General features: G+C 54.9%; 6 protein-coding genes across 6 annotated transcripts; 3 read left to right on the top strand and 3 right to left on the bottom strand.

The window, feature by feature from the left end:
• Positions 1 to 2,778: 2,778 nt before the first annotated feature.
• On the top strand, positions 2,779 to 5,003 carry ISF_08449 (hypothetical protein; the record flags this gene model as incomplete). Its single annotated transcript, XM_018852052.1, has 5 exons — positions 2,779 to 3,040; positions 3,103 to 3,395; positions 3,443 to 3,598; positions 3,652 to 4,841; positions 4,898 to 5,003. 5 exons carry the CDS (start codon positions 2,779 to 2,781, stop codon positions 5,001 to 5,003), a joined length of 2,007 nt encoding a protein of 668 aa, XP_018700795.1.
• Positions 5,004 to 5,381: 378 nt separating this feature from the next.
• ISF_08448 (hypothetical protein) lies at positions 5,382 to 6,037 on the bottom strand (the record flags this gene model as incomplete). The annotated part of the gene is made up of 2 exons (XM_018852051.1): positions 5,382 to 5,877; positions 5,955 to 6,037. 2 exons carry the CDS (start codon positions 6,035 to 6,037, stop codon positions 5,382 to 5,384), a joined length of 579 nt encoding a protein of 192 aa, XP_018700794.1.
• A 295-nt stretch (positions 6,038 to 6,332) lies between these two features.
• Positions 6,333 to 7,422, top strand: ISF_08447 (hypothetical protein; the record flags this gene model as incomplete). Its single annotated transcript, XM_018852050.1, has 3 exons — positions 6,333 to 6,379; positions 6,435 to 6,525; positions 7,237 to 7,422. 3 exons carry the CDS (start codon positions 6,333 to 6,335, stop codon positions 7,420 to 7,422), a joined length of 324 nt encoding a protein of 107 aa, XP_018700793.1.
• A 351-nt stretch (positions 7,423 to 7,773) lies between these two features.
• Positions 7,774 to 8,549, top strand: ISF_08446 (hypothetical protein; the record flags this gene model as incomplete). The annotated part of the gene is made up of 4 exons (XM_018852049.1): positions 7,774 to 7,813; positions 7,865 to 7,988; positions 8,050 to 8,219; positions 8,323 to 8,549. 4 exons carry the CDS (start codon positions 7,774 to 7,776, stop codon positions 8,547 to 8,549), a joined length of 561 nt encoding a protein of 186 aa, XP_018700792.1.
• A 307-nt stretch (positions 8,550 to 8,856) lies between these two features.
• On the bottom strand, positions 8,857 to 11,428 carry ISF_08445 (cap binding protein; the record flags this gene model as incomplete). Its single annotated transcript, XM_018852048.1, has 3 exons — positions 8,857 to 10,743; positions 10,803 to 11,275; positions 11,371 to 11,428. The coding sequence occupies 3 exons, from the start codon at positions 11,426 to 11,428 to the stop codon at positions 8,857 to 8,859; spliced, it is 2,418 nt and encodes an 805-aa protein (XP_018700791.1).
• Positions 11,429 to 12,688: 1,260 nt separating this feature from the next.
• On the bottom strand, positions 12,689 to 14,184 carry ISF_08444 (glycogen synthase kinase 3; the record flags this gene model as incomplete). Its single annotated transcript, XM_018852047.1, has 6 exons — positions 12,689 to 12,822; positions 12,887 to 13,285; positions 13,342 to 13,690; positions 13,744 to 13,827; positions 13,895 to 14,067; positions 14,139 to 14,184. 6 exons carry the CDS (start codon positions 14,182 to 14,184, stop codon positions 12,689 to 12,691), a joined length of 1,185 nt encoding a protein of 394 aa, XP_018700790.1.
• Between the last annotated feature and the right edge of the window lie 1,796 nt (positions 14,185 to 15,980).

The following is a 15,980-nucleotide window of genomic DNA, read 5'->3' as shown; positions in this document are numbered from 1 at the left end:
GGGCTCCACGGATTCACTCCACCAAAAGAGTTGACGGAGGATCCTTCCGCTGCTTACAATTTCAACTAATCAAACTAACTAACCTCTCTGGACAAGGTTCAGTTCAAAGGCGGGTGAATGCAGACAGTTGCAGTATTCACGTCACGGGGCAATGGGCCAGAAGGCGCAAGCAGCAACCAAACCCGTGCTCGATCGGACGACGGCCGAAACAAGGCGCCACCCTCGGGTAGGTTGTCTCCAATATGGACCCCAAGTTGTCTCTGAAACAGGGTTCCGTGATTTTTACGTTGCGGAAAGAGACCCTGGTGCATACGTACATAACTAGTTGGTACACAGACACAGGGGTATAGGTATGTATGTATGTACTATCCAACTTCCAACTGGGTAAACTCAATGGATTAGCTAGTTATTTAGCCCCCTCGCTTCTCATACTTCTAAAGGTAGGATTTGCGCCCACCGACGACGATTGATAACTTGGCGGTGACGAGCATGACGGCTACCTGATGCCTGGCAATTTGGGTAGTCGCCGAGCTTGGTTTGCTCTGTCTTGTTGACCAAAGGCACCGAAATAATAATAAGACAATGCCGCGCGCAGACGCTGGCTCTTCAACTTCAAGCTTCACATGCGTCTAGTCTCATAATTCGTGTTTATGATTTCAACGTAAGCGGACGTCATCCCATGCATACGACCGAGCAACATGGTCACGGTGCCGTTGCGAAAGCCTCGGTCATTAAACACGGATGCGGAAGGAATGTGAAAAAAAAGGAATAAAAAATATTGAGCCATGAGTAGATCAATTTCAACCCATATTCCTTCAACCTCTTGGTTGCGCGAATCGCGGGAGTGGGTGAACCATCAGTCCATCCGCCCCGGCTTTCCCTACTCGCCAGCGCCTTGCAGGCCTGCTCAGGGGATGCAAAGAGACTGCATGTATCACATGCAGTGATGCAGGCTTTTCTCTATATTCTTCGAAATGCATGCAACATGCAACGCGGCGCGGAAGACGGCTCAATAGCCGGCGCAATGTGATGAGCTCTTTGCCGTCAGTTGTCAGTCAGTTTCAAAGGCAGTGGCATGTAAGAGGCACCAGAAGGACATCCTAGAATCCCACGGACAAAAAAAGCCACGACCTTGCAACTATCCCGTGCACGTACATCCAAATTACCGTCAGCTTGCAGATATAGACCGCCTCTTCTTTACATAAAATACTGAGTGAGTTCATTGGCCTTTTCCTTGACGCCACGGCCTGTCTGCCTTTGCAGCCACTGCATACACTCACGGGTCCAAGTTAGCACGGTTCCTCTACCAAGACTCTTGTCTCCTCGAGCACTTGGTCCAGGCTTTCTGAGATGTAAAAGAACCGGGCATATGGCGCTCAAGCAGAGAAAAGACCAAGAAGAGCCGCACGAACCACAAAAGGCTGTCTTCTTACCCCCCCCTCAAAACGATCTTGCAAGGTGGTATTGCATTACAGGCACCCAGGTAACATAGTCGGATTCCTGGCAGCATGCCATTCGGTAATTGGCCGTAGCAATTCATCGTGACGGCCAGGGGGGAGGGCACGGGACAGAGATGATGCGACAACAGCGCATTGTGAGTGGTCAAGGTGCGAGGGTTGATTCTCATGGCGATGAGTTGCCCAGAGACTTCTACGCAGTACTAGACATGACGATGACGCTTCGAGGGCCGATGCTGCGGAACCCAATTAAGCAGCGATGAGGTAGTGCAGGGCGTTTGCTACCTAGACAAGAGTTGAACGGCGCAGGACCTCTTTTCCAGCTTCCAACGGGCTGGGTAGGAATAGCCGCCCGCTTGCTCAAAGGATCTCGGCCAGTTGGTGATTGCAGTGGCACGCAGTGACTTCGGCCGGGGAAGGAAACAGTGGTCCAGCGCTAGATCGAGAGCAAGGCGGCCGTGGATGAGGAGGGAAGAATCGGGCCTTGCTTTGGCCGGCCGAGCATCTTTACCGGATGGAAAGGGGGTATACAATACAATTACCGTAGCTGCATCCGCGCGTGAGGTTGCTTCGTTTGATCTTGGGGTGTCAAGATTCCGCAAGGCACGAGCCAACGGGCTGTTGACCGAGAATGCAGCCACCGAATGACCTTTGATATTGAATCCGCGTCTAAGCAATCTTCCCGGATACCATTGCGATGGCATTCGTAAAGTTGGTAGGCTCAGGAAAACGCCAGCGCTGGTGGAAGGAACGGGTGACTGCACTGTGATGCGCACCGTTGTTCGCACTGTGATCGCATTGGAGAAGCCGCCCCCACGGTTGTTACACCTTTGTCGTCCATGACAAGGGCTGAGATTATGTTGGAAACATGTTCCTTCATATGAAAGCGTATATGTATGTACTTGACTAAAATAAGTCCGAAAATCAGCAAGCCCCGGTACCTACGGTAGCTTCGTCACGTTCAACCAAAAGTTGCGAACCTGCTTTGCCTACATATCTTGTTGCCCCACCACTTTACACCAAAACGCGTAGAGAGGCAAACGCTGGCGTTGTTGCCGAAAATCGTCATGTTGCCACGTTCGCCTACCCCCATCATTCACTCCCCTCAACCAGTGTACCATTGCTCGCCTACGCTGCCTAGACGACGTCGTCAAGTATCTCTTTACTCCCTATATTCTAGCCTCCATAGTACGCCGACAGCAGCCTCCAGACGCGACGTGTGCACAAACGCGACAGTCTCCCCCGCCCGCTGGCCAACAACCAACCAGACCACGACGCACGCTCTCCTTCCTCGGCCCATGCTGCTATCGCTGCCGCCATCATGACTGGGCGCACTCGCCGCGCATCGACCTCGAGCGTCGAAAGCCTCGATGATGGGCATGTCCAATGGCGTCAGGAAGCGTCAATCTTGCGCTCCGTGGCCAAGGCTGAGCCTAGCGATAGCTGGCCCATCTTCCAGCTGCGCGACGCAATTGTCCTGAACCGCGATGGCACCACGGTCGAGAATGCGCTGAACATTGTCCCGAATGGCCCGTTCATAGTGCGCGGATACCTCCACTTCTCAGGCGATGAGAAACGATTCCGTTCGTTTGCTTCCTGTATTCTGTCGACCGTCTACAGCCCTGCTAACATGCGCCATCCCTAGTCCTTGTGCGCGGAAGATCCCCGATCCCAGTTGAAATCAGACACTGTCTACTATACTCTGTGGGAGAAACGAACGACGGAGCGATTCAAATTTGGGTATCAGGCCGCGCCGGCTGGTTTGAGATTCAGCCCTGTGCGGCCTACCAGGCGACCTACGACACCATGTGCCAGGCAACGACCCTTTACTACAGTATCATGGATGCCACTGAGGCCTTGAACGAGAAGCCGGCACGCGGGAAAAAGTCCAAGTCGCCATCGTCACAGAAGGACGTTCTAGCGTCAATGTTCCACCAGGTATGATCCACGCTCCTCTTCGCTTCCGTCTAACTTTCAAAAAACAGTATGCCGCTGCCGTGGGTGATGGCTCAACACATGAAGACGTTGTTGCGCGATGCAATAAACACGCCATTTTTCTCATCTCCCAGTTCATGCAAGACGATAGCGTAGTAGACTGGAAAGCCTCTGCATTCTATAAATGGATCAAGTCTAAAAACGGGGTACGTCTCTTGTGATGGCGTCGAACCACGCTCATTAACTAACAATATCACAGGCTCTTTTTGAGAAAGTCGACAACGCAAAAAAGAACCCACGTCAGCGTACGAGATCTCCATCCTTTATTGAGCCGCCGCCTCGAGCAACTACGAGCCTGTCGAGGAAAAGTGAGAGCATTGAAGAGATCGATGAACGTGCATTCACGACTCGGACGACGCGTCGCTCTGCTAGTGCTGCCCAACAGCCGCAGACGGTTATCCCAATACACCCCAGACAAAGTGTACACCCACCTGCACCACCAGCTCCTACGCCTGTAGCTGCCGATTCAGACTCGCCATTCCAGACCGTCCTAACCGCGCTTGAGAACTGTTTCGACTCGAGTAACCCCAAAGGCGGAGTTAAAGTATCCGGCATTCTAAACAAGTTGTACTTTCAATACCGATTCCCGACCTACAAAGACAGCACACCAGGCTCCCACAAACGCCCCGTTGAGGAAGTTCTGCACTACAACGCCGCTGCTCTTCTCCAAGCCATCGACCATGACAAGTATAAAAATGGAGAGGTATATGACTGGCTTGTGGATCTCTCAAAGAAGAAGTTTGCACATTATGCGCTGAGCGCAGATAGCCTGCCTTTTCGCATTGTGCCCAGAGAACAGCGCCCATACCGCACCCGAAAGAGCGACGCGACGCTTGAGCCGGCGCGGCCAATTGCGCGGTCAATTGCGCGGTCGCAAAGTCCAAGTACGCCCAGAATAGGCAAGCGACCCGGTCGACCTGTGGGCAGCAAATCAAGCCTCCGCCCCGTCCAATCAAACAAGAGGAGGTCTCGTGCGATTTTTGATGACGAGACGGACACCGAACCAGTGGCAAAGAAGCTCAACTTCCGGTCCGACCAGGACGGCGACGAGACCATGGGCGATGTCGAGGGCTTCGAGTCTGGCGATGAGGAAGTTGATGGCGCGCTTCAGGTCGGCGACTCGCTTGATTCGTCGAGCGAGCACGAGGCTATCGATGACGAAGATAGGTTTGTCAACCTCACTATCCTCGCAGAAAAGATGCCAGATCCCATGCCGACGGGGTATCAAGGCACATGGGCATGTGATCAGCTAGACTGCGACTTCATCGCGCGAGGCGGTGGCGAGGACGAGCTGGACGACCGCATCTCTGCGCATTTGCGAGAGCACGAGCAGCTCGTTGACAGGATGCAATTGGCTGTCAGCGAGAGCCGAGGACTGCTGCCGATCAGGTAGGCCACATCGCTATATGCAACAAGACCAAGTTTCGTTTACTAACAGAGCCTAGTCATCTGTTGGAAAAGCTCAAGCAAGTGGGAGAAGGCGCCCAAGGACCGACTGACAGCCAAGGCAACGAGGTGGCTCAGCCTATTAAGCGGCAGCTGTTCGTTTAGGCAGCGAACGAATAAATGATAAATCGACAACTGACGTTAACTTCGGAGTTGCTCTTGGACTTGCTCCTGACAATTCTTTTTTCTTTTGCTTTGGTCGGCCTGGGGATGAGGATTTGGCTTATAACGATACCCAACGAGGCTCTGTTATTGAACTATGTAGGATGGGTGACATGGCTTCTCTCCAGAGACTTGACGCCCGCATGTATTATGAAGAGAGGAACAGCAGAAAAAGGAATCGGAAGGGGCCACTTTGGCCACAGCTTTGGGGTTGGATATGATTAGACTATCCGTACGGAGTACAGTCCCCTTGATACACTTAGTATTACTCGCACCTTGTCGTCAGATGCTGTGCTGTTTACATACATGGAACTCTTAACTTCAAGGCACCAACTCGACGCCACGAAGCGCATCCCACGTCGGCACCCTCACCTGGTCAAACGACGCGTCAAACCTTCCCTCCGCCTGCTTTCTCCGCACATACCCCATCGCCACCTCGCGCACCTCCTCCCAGCCCCCCTCGAAGCGCCTCCCCAGCACGCCCCCGTCATCCTCCCCTCCTCCTCCTCCGACCACCACCTCGAACGCCTCGCGCACCCACGCCACGCAGTTCCACCCCTCCCGCTCCGCCCGCACCGGTACGTCACCGGTGAGTAGGGTGAGGAGCCGCTCGCGGTCGCGCACCTTGGCGAACAGCACGCGCGCGAGCAGCCGCGTGGTCGGGTGCGCGGCGAGGTCGACGACTTCGAGGCGCCAGGAGGTGTCGGCGAGGGGGGGCTGGCCGACGAGGCGGAGGGTGTTCTTGACGTCGATCTGGAGACCGGCCTGGGAGGAGGAGGGGTCGTGCTTGGGCGCGAGGATGAGGGCCCAGTGGTACCTTGGGTGGTGGGTGTGAGCAAAAGAATGCGAGAAGGGGGGGGGGGTGTTGTTGGTGTGGGGGAGGAAACTACGTACTTGTCCTCGCCACCTGGCATCTTTAGCTTCTTTCCGGCTCTGGCGAAGAGGGCAACATAGAGGCGATCTTTATTAGACGGCATTGGGGTGTTGGTTGGGGGTTGTGAGCGGGATATCTGGGACTGTGAGGAGGGGAACTGGTTGTTTGCAGTAGGCAACTTAACCGTGTGGCGGAAGAACTGTGGCATCCCCGAATTCCAGGAATTGCAACAAACAATTATAAAAACTGGCAAAAAGATGAAAGAAAAATAATAAAAGACATGTAAAACATAGTATACATGGAGCAGATACGAAATGTAAGGAATATATACAAGAGCTAGGCAAATTCCCCATACACTTTTCCCTCGCACAAGTAGCGTCTGTTGTCACGCACGCACAATGGCGTCCGCCTGCATCTCTTCTTCAGCCGTTCGAGATCTTACGCAGTACGAGATCATCCACACCATCTGCTTGCACTTGTATAGTCTGACCCTCGTGCAGCAAGTTCTTGTCAGACACCGGAGCGTACGGCGTTTGCGTACACGCCCTCGTCGTCCTCCATCTCAAGGATGTTGATCTGAAAAAACGCAGGGTCCGCGTCGTCTGAGGCCACTCCGTGGTTAAATTTGACCCCGTAGTAGTCAATTTCCCTGGGTTTAAGCTCATAGGTAAGCTAGAAGGGGACAGACAATCGAGATCTACTCAGAGGGCCAATGGGCGCCAGAAGATATGCATTGCTCTTCTCGGCAGCAGCCTAGCAACCACGCTCCAACTTGCATCTTGTCTGCAGTCGTCATCGAACCTCCTACACAATAAACAAAGATGCCTGAGAGATGTGCGCCACCTCGCACAGAAATGTTTGCAGCAACAGCAATTCCCCCCTGCCTTGTCCTCGTCACGTGTGAGTACAACGAGGTCCAACCAACGGCACGACAACGTGAACTCCAATCACCTTCCAACGATCTAATAGCACGATGAACCTGATAAGAACGTGGTTTTCACACGTCTGCGGGAGAGCCTCGAGGTTCTCTGCGCCATCATTGGGGCGCCTGTCCACGACGCCTGTTCAGCCGCCCCGACAACAATTCCTCGAACGAGAATACCTCGAAGAGGAGACGGACAATTACCGGCTCGGCGGCTTTCATCGCGTCTCGCTCGGCGACACGTTCCACTCTAACCGCTAACACCGTCCTGAGGAAACTGGGATTAGGGCAAGCTCTCCACCGCCTGGCTAGCGAGGGACGCAAAGTGAGGCCACAACTCCCCGGTGAAGGCCACTTCCTTGCTTGCTAACCAACGACAGAAAAGACGCCGGCGATACGCGGCGCTCAAGATCCTCGACGTCTTTGAGCGCGAGATCCTGTCCAAGATATCGGCGGTGTCTCGGGGCAGCGCCCATCCGGGCCGCGGCCGCACGCCGCGCCTGCTCGAGTCGACGAGTTCACCCCACGCGGGGCCGAACGGGGACCACGTCTGGCCTCGTGTTTGACGTGCTCGGGCCGCACCTGTGCTTCCAAGCCATCCAGCACGAAGACTGGAGGCTGCCGGTGAAGGTAGTCGAGGAGATCACGCGGCAAGCTCCTCCAGGCGCTGGACCTTCTTCACAGAGAGTGCGGCGTGATCCACGCGGGTCTGATGTTCACGGGGGGGACAACGAGTTGGCTCAGCTGACTAACGTAGACGGCAAGCAGAGCTCAAGCCAGCGAACGTGCTGTTGGCGTTGGAAACAACACCGGAAAAGACTATATGGGAGTATCTGGAGTCTTGGGCTCCGCGGATAACCAAGTGCGAGGATGCAATCCCGCTCTAGGAGGTCGTGACGTGGCCGCTCACCCCCGAAATGGCATCGCCGCGCATCAGTCTCATCGACTTTGGGCCTTGTACGAAACCTACCTTTTTGCAAGAGGGAATATACTGACCCGCCCTTTTAGCCTGCTGGCGGCATAAACACCGCACGGATGTAATCCAGCCCGTGGCGCTGAGGGCGCCCGAAGTCATCGTCGGTGCTCCCCTGGGACACGGGCGCCGACATATGGAGCCTCGGGGGTCTTGTACGTGTGTTTCATCCAAACCACACGGCTCCCCGGGGCCGATGCCTAACCATTGTTCGAAACAGGTGGTCGGGTTTGTACAGGGCATCGTCCCCTTCTATCGAGGTGGCGCCGGACGGCGCGCCGTGGAGCGATGAGGAGCAGCACCTGGCAAAGATGGCTGGCCTGTGCGGTCCATTCCCGCCGAGCCTGCTTCAAAAGGGACGACGCTCAGCCGAATTCGTCGACGAACAAGGTAAGCTTGCTACCCGCGCTGACAAGACACCTGGGGCCGGGTTTTTTTTTTTTTTTTTTTTTTTTTTTTTTTTTTTTTTTTTGGCTCAGTGAAGTCTCTATAGGGACGCTGGTTCGAGGCCCCAGCTTGGCGTGCCCGAAGCCTGGAGCAGATACTGAACGGCCGGGAGGGCCTGTTCGTCAGGCCGTCGGACATGTCGAGGGCCGAGGTCGGCGCGTTCATCGACTTCGTCAGGGCCGTGCTGACCATCAACCCGGCGGCGCGGAAATCGGCCCAGGCACTGCTGCGGGGCACCAGTGGCTCGCTTATTGCTGCAGGAACTTGGACTGATATCGACTCACCTTGTCTGCCTCGTACTGGATGGAGTTGGAAGGAACAGAAATGCCAAAAGGAGGCGGCACTGTATAGTAGAATCCCCTCTCATGTAAGATGGTCGCAGCACTAGCAGCAAGACACCAGGCCAAGCTCTCCCAATACACAAAGATGTATAAAATGTATAGATAAATATTTGAAAGCCATGTCCCATACTCCCTATCCAGATTTTTTTTCTCGTCGTAGCCTAACAAACGACTAAAAGGAACAAAACCTACTACTATACAGCCCGTGTATCCTCATCGGCCCATTCATGCTTCTGCATCTAAGCAGCGCTGCCGTTCTCGCCATCCACCACCATCTTGTCCTTGGTCGCCTCGGCTACAAACGCCGCCTCGACAGCCGCGCGCCGCCTGAACACGCGCAGCCAACGCTGTCCCCAGCGGCGGATCAGCGTCTCGTCCGTCTCGCCGCCCGCCCCGTCGTGCTCCATCAGCTCGTCCTTGCTGCCGCCCGCCCACGACTCGAGCGCATCGTTGACGGTGCGGAACAGCTCCGTCATGTCCGCCACCTCCTTGGCGCGCGCCGCTACCTCCTCCTCGTCGATGGAGTCGCCGCCGATCGCGGACACGACCTGCCGCACGCGGCCCGTCACCTTGGACACGGTGTTGAAGATGACCTCGTAGATGTGGGGCTGCGCCAGCGCCGCGCCCGGCGATCCCTTGTGCGAAGCGCTATCCGCGAGGATCGCCCAGTCGGCGACGGAGAAGGGCGTCAGGATCGAGTAGTTGAGGAGCTTCTCGATGATGGACAGCGCCACGCCCGGGTGCGCGTGCCAGTAGGCCATGACCGAGGAGATGATCTGTGCGCGCGCCGCCGGTGACGCGGCCCCGGCGTCGATGAGCCGGCCCTTGCTTCTGTCGATGCAGGCGAGGACGTGGCTCAGCGACTTGGAGCCGACCCAGCACATGGCCGTCACAAACACGTCCGTGCTGGCGACGACGGGGTCCAGAGCGCGCTCCTGGGCTTGCGCCTGGATGGCGTCAATGGTGGGCTGGATCTCTTCATCCGTGGCCTTGCGGCGCAGCAATGCGCCAATCTGCTGGCCTTCGGCGGAGAACGGAGTGTCCGGGTTCTTGTATTTGAATTCCGGTACATCCTGCTCCTTTGCTGGGCCAATGAGGTGCTGATATGCTTCGGGGAGCGTCTTTTGGATTCTCTGAGCGAAGCTCAGTCGAATCTCCTTATCCAGCGCCCCGTTGAGGAACCACTTGGCCGGGTGCAGGTCCGACAACGCAGCATCATCCGACCACTCTGCCCACTTCCACGTGAAGCCGAAGTTGCTCAGGTGGTGCGAGAACCAGTTGACGCAGCGATACGATAGCTCGAGGTCCATGCGCGGGTTGTTGCGGTACAGGTAGCGAATGGCGCGGCCCAAGCTGGGGGCAATGGCAGCTGGTGCCAGCTTGCAGGCTTCCGTAAGGACCGAGTGGTAGTAGACAAGCTTGCAGTCGGGCGTCGGCAGCTGCAAGAGCTGCGAGAAGACGGTGTCGACAGCGACGTCCTCCGGCTTCCAGGTGGACCGGTTATTGAGAGCGAGGTTGCGCAGCTCGTCGAATGGTGTCGCGCGTTTCACGAAGGTGCCGTCAGCAAAATAGCAGTCAATGTCCATGAGGAAGCGAGCCGTGGCATTTCGGTTGAAGTTGAGACCATTGACGGTGTCGACAAGCACATCGCGGATGAGTGATGAGGCAACGTGCTGCGTGCCAGGCACAGACTCGACCTCCTGATTCGAGTACACGGACAAATACACTTCTGGGAAGAGGGCGCGCGGGCCGGCGACCATATTGGCCGGGATAGAGATGGCGGGAATAGCATGCTTGCGAGCACCCGCCAGCTTGTCCTGCGTCTCCACGTCCGCGAGCGACATCTGCCAAGGTCTTGGGAGGCATTGCAGCTTCCAGTCGTTGGCAGCTTCTGTCTGCAGCTGCTTTTGTAGAAGCACCAGCATGCTGGCAGAAGCATTCGAGTCTGCTCCGTCGTCTGTGGTATAGTAGGGGTCGACAAGCGCATGCAGCGCATGGGGTTCGGAAGCGATGATGTCGGTCTTGTCCATGAGCTCCGCGGCCTTTTGCTTAAATTCGCCCGGTGCAGCGACCATGACATATGGGATCGTGAGGAGAATGATTTTAACAATTTCAGTTCCGATCGTCTGCGGTCAGTCGGTCAGCAACATTCACGGCGCAAGAGGTGTTCCTTCCAGCTACATACATCATCAGAGCTAGCTGTCTGCAGATCGGCCGCGCGGTTGAAGAGCTCCTCCAGCAGGGGAAACACACCATCGCCCTCCAAATTACTCTGCAAACAGGCCATGAACTTGAGATACAGCTTCACCTCTGTCCACTGGCCGCTAGCAATGGCTCCTTCGAGGTCCTTGGCGACACGCTCGAGGACAATCTCCATGGCCTCGGGCTTGAGCGCATTGGCGACGAGCACCACGGCGGCAACAAACGGCGTCTTGAGAGGCTGTTCAATCACCATTTGCAGGACCAGGTTGACGTAGAGGCTGCGTAGGTTTTCGTCGTCGTAGTTGTCGGTAATCATCTGCGCGAGTGAAAGCACCTCGTCGGCCCATCGGCGGAGCGGCGACTCAGCAATGGCCACGAGCTGTTTTCTGAATCGGACTGGTAGCGGCGCGTAGTCCTGGCGCCGCTTCTGGCGTCGGTCATACTGATCGTCGTCATCTGTTCATTGTGTTTCGCCCTGGTCAGTTTCTGTTTGGCTTTCACGCAGCAGAGGGCAAAGAGCTCGGTGGAAGCTTCCAATTCGAGCAGCGTACCTCTATAGCGTCTCTTGCGACTGTATCCTCCAGATTGTCTCCTATCATAGTCAGCCATGGTGCAGGTCTGCAAATTGAAATTTCAGAAAAGGCCGGTTCGTTGATCGCGCACCAAGAAAGCAATCTTGAACCAGCCTGCAAACAGCTGCGCTACGCGGTGGATCGTGCTGCATGAGATTATACTTACTAAGGCGAAGTGCGCGTGCTGCCTCAGGCACCAACCATCCACAGGAAACCCAACATACATACAGTGCATTTAGCAATGAGCAGGGTGTCGTAGAGATATCAAAACATGATCAAGTCGAGACGTATAGTTGATCCTTCATTTTGGCTATTGCTATGTTGCTCAGGAGCTTCTGCGGGTATAATTTCTACATCGACGCCCTCGGCACCGACAACCAGCGCGTAGACGTAGAGGCATGTCACTGGTATCAAAAACATATCGCAAACTAGACTGGAAACACAACCTGAATTCATTTTGGTATATCGAGTATGCAGCCAAATTCCGACTTGCACTGGCATTATGGTATACAAGCGGCAGGCTCGCGCCACTTTGTCGTTAGAAATGCTTATCGGTATAATTGCTCTCCGTCTGAAATAAAATCCACCGTGCGTAATTCATCATCCATAGCCAGCACATGAAGCAGAAGAAGTGGTGTCACCAAAAAGATCTCAGACGGTTAATGCTGCTGCGGGTTCATCACAATCGTGGCCATCCAAACTTGATGCAGCTCATAAACAAAGGAAGAGGGGGGACATGAGGACTGCTCCCGGTCTGGCAATGCCTCGCAAAATCCATAGGCGGGGGTCAAACTGCCATGGCGCAAGATTCCATCCGAAAACAGACTGGTTCGTTCGAGCCGCTGAATCCCCACGCAGTGAGGATACCAAGACCACCGGGCATGTAAATAATGAAACAGAGTAACCGTCGTTTGAAACACGCAACTTCATCACCCAACTTTGGGATTTGCGAGAGCTCCATCTGCTGTAACTGTTCACCAGGTGTCTCATCACAGCCTAGCCAGCACACCAGAGAACATCTCTCACATCGGCGCTGTATGCTGATTTGCTGCCGCGGCCAGGCTCAAGGCACAGCATCGGACACGAATCCCACCATCCCGCAAAGTTTGGTCGAGCCGCTCAATTACTAGGCTGAGCAGATCAGGAGCGGGTTTCGTCAACATTGTCGAAAACAAAGCTGGTATACGGGGCCAACCCCCTTTCCCCGTTGTCGTGCTAAGCTTCGATCCAAGCTGGCTAGCCCGGCGTTTTGGCAAGAAAAAAAAGAGAACATCAGCACCATGAACGCTCGGGGCACTCAATCAAGCTTGGCCATCATCTCCTGCTTCGCCATCGGGGTGAAGTTGTCAATGTCGAGACCGCGTGCGGCGAGAACAGAACGCTGGTGAGTAGGCACTAATTGGCTGTTCAAGTCGGGGGCGATAGACAGCTCTGTAGACAGGGAACAATCAGCGTTTGCTAATAAGGAGTGAGCCAAGTGCGATGGAGCACTTACCATGACGAGTAAAGTTGAAAAGCTCGGGAAGATCGCGGAGCTGGCCAGTTCCGTGTCTAGAGTCGGGTAGTTTTGTCTCGGGGTCGCGTAGCTCGTCGAAGAAAGGATGCACCATTGCGTTGATGGCAGCCTCTCTCTCGGTAGGCGTGTATTCCAGCAGCTTGGTGATGAGGTCGATGGCATTGGCATCAGCCTTGCGGAATACCTTGTTGAAAGGGTGAGGCTTGATCTGTGGGAACTTGTGCTCCATGTAGTTGGGGTTCATAGTGCGAATCTGTTCTCTGGTTGGAGTACCTAAGACTTTGATAATTTCGACCAATTGGTCGATACCAGATTCGCCAGGGAAAAGGGGCTGGCCAAGCATCAGCTCGGCCATGACACAGCCCGTTGACCACACATCTAGAAGGAAAAATCAGTACCTCGCAATAATCAAGAGAATGTCTTATCAGGCTTACCAATCTTGGTAGTATAGTTGGTGGCGCCAAAGATGAGCTCTGGGGCGCGGTAATATCTAGAGCAGATATACGAGACGTTGGGTTCATTCTCGACGAGAATCTTGGCGCTGCCAAAGTCGCAGAGCTTGAGGATGCCGCTGGTAGGGTCAAGGAGGAGGTTTTGAGGCTTGATGTCACGATGACAAATGCCTTGAGAATGAATGTAGGCCAAGGCGCGGAAAAGCTGGTAAATATAAAGCTTTACCTCGAGAATGGGCATGGTGGTCTTCATCTTGTTGAAGAATCGCGAGGCTCGGTAAACAGTCTCGGGGACGAATTCCTGAACCAAGTTCAGATAGACCTCATCCTTCTGTACGTAGTTCGTTAGCTTGTGAGAGAGTATAGGAACGCGAGGTGGCTTACTCGTTCGCCATTAGAGTAGTAGAAGGCCTTGAGTTGAACAATGTTGGGATGACGAACAATGCGCATAATTTGGAGTTCGCGATTCTGCCAAGATTGTCAGGCACTGTGTACTTTTTCATTGTGAGAAGTGTAGGACCAATTAGAGGCATACCTTGAAGCGTTTGTCTTGGAGGACACGCTTGATAGCTGCATCCTCGCCAGAGGGGGAGAGCTTGGTCTGGAAGACCACACCGAAAGAACCGTTGCCGACAATCTTGCACTGAGTATACTGGAGCTCCCTGGTTTCGCCGGTCACTCCATCTTGAACGCGCTCACGGATAACTTCTGCGGGAAGGTCAGCAGATGCACGCAGGACGCTGGCGCGTGGCGATAAAGGCGCCTCGCGGATTACTTACCCCCCATCCGTAAGCTGTTGAACGCTCCCGGTCGCTGCGATGACATGCTGCAGCTATCTAGACCAATTGACGATTCGAATACTATTGGACGCAGGTGCAAGACCGAGAGTGCAGTATGTCAAGGGGTTGGGCGACTTTGAAGAGAGCCGTGTTGGGCAGCAGGGGTCGTGGGAGACCCGTGACAAAAAAAATACGCTGCGTTGCAACGTATACCTCCAAAACTTGGGAGGCGTGAGTAGTATATGCGATGAAAAACCGAGTCACTTCGAGCAAGCGTCTGTTAGCGAGTCGGCTCGGCAGAACAATCGGAGTAAGAGGCGGAAAGGCGAGAAGCAGAAGGATGAGTAGGGCAAGGCGTAGCGCCGACGGCGCTAAGATGCGACAATTTGAACAGAATGAATATAGGGGCAATCAGACGGAGCGGCAAGCGCGTACAAGAGATGGATAGAGAGGTGATTGAGAGGTTCAGATAGGCGGGAAATTAAGCGTGGTATGGAAAGGCGATTGTGGAATGATGATGGTTGGTAAGGTTGGTAAGGGACGCTCGCTGGCTGGGGCTGGGAGGGGCGCGAGTGCGATGCGGGGCATTGCAGCGTAATGTATGGGACGTGGGATTGGAGCTCGTCTGCATGCAGAAGCTATGCGTCGCAAGCACAACAGTCCATTGGGATTCAAACAGCAAGATTGGAGCGAAAAAAAGACGAGTAATGAGTACGTGTGAGGGTGTTTGAGCGCAGGACAGGGGTGGTGAAGGAAGAGCAAGCGCGGCAGCACGGGAGGGCGGTGATGAGAACCAACTTACCAGCAGCACAAGGGCACAGAATCGGCGCGCGAGAGGCAGCGACGGCGACGGCGAAGGTGGACGAGGCAGGAATGGACGACAACGGCGTGTATGAAGAGAAACTGGACCTTAGCGAGGACGCAGGTGACCAGAAAGATATGCACGACTGGACGACAAGCCAGCAGCAGTTGCAGCAGAGGTTGGCTCGACCAGCTCAGGACAGAGGAAACGACGGCGAGAATGTCGTCAGAGTTTCTGCGCAGCTCGAAGCTCTGGGCTTTTTTTCTTCTTTGCGTCGATCGAGTGCGGCGGCTATGTTGAAGTCGACGAGATCGAGAGACGATGCACACTGAATAAACGGTGGGCAACGGGGGGGCGTTGGTTGCTTGGACGAGGCGTAAGTCAGAGGAAGATGCGAGAAGTAGATGCGCTCACGAGAGAGGGTGGTATTTTTTCGTTGGAGTTGGAGGGGGAGGGAATATTAAGCTGGGAACTGGGAAACGGGGGGAGGGGGCCTTGGTCGAGCTTTGGTGGTACCTTGGTCCTTTGGGTAGGCATGCTAGAGTGGTACCTGGGAGCGGGAGGAGGAAGCCTAGGGTCGGCGGTACCGAAGCTAGGTAACAGTGAGCCAAGATACATGCACCTCTAGACAAGGCAAGTCAGCTGGGAGGTACCAGGGGAGGTTCTTACAGCGAGGCATTACCTGGTACTAGGTACCTACCTGGTTAGCGCGGCTGGCTTCCAGTGCCCCCCTGGCCTGGGCAGCCTGGCCTGGCAGGCTTGGGCAGAGGCCTGACAGTGCTGGGAGAAGCGAATGAGGCACTAAGTTGGGCTGCTCATCCACTGGGCTGCATACAGCGACGCCCACTGTACAGCTGCCCATGTCTGTTACTGGACCCAGGGAGAGATGCTGGTACCCAGCAAGTACGTATGTGCATGCGCTTGATGGATACAAATGAACCAGGTGATGTGCTTGTCGAGGGGGTACATGGGGCCTTGCTGACAGTCTGGGCCAGTCTCCGAGTACCAGGCCTACAAGAGACAAGGCCGAGTTGACCAAG

This window comes from Cordyceps fumosorosea (genome assembly GCF_001636725.1).
Source record: "Cordyceps fumosorosea ARSEF 2679 chromosome Unknown scaffold_30, whole genome shotgun sequence".
Lineage (NCBI taxonomy): Eukaryota > Fungi > Ascomycota > Sordariomycetes > Hypocreales > Cordycipitaceae > Cordyceps > Cordyceps fumosorosea.
This window is presented reverse-complemented; position numbering and strand designations above follow the sequence as displayed.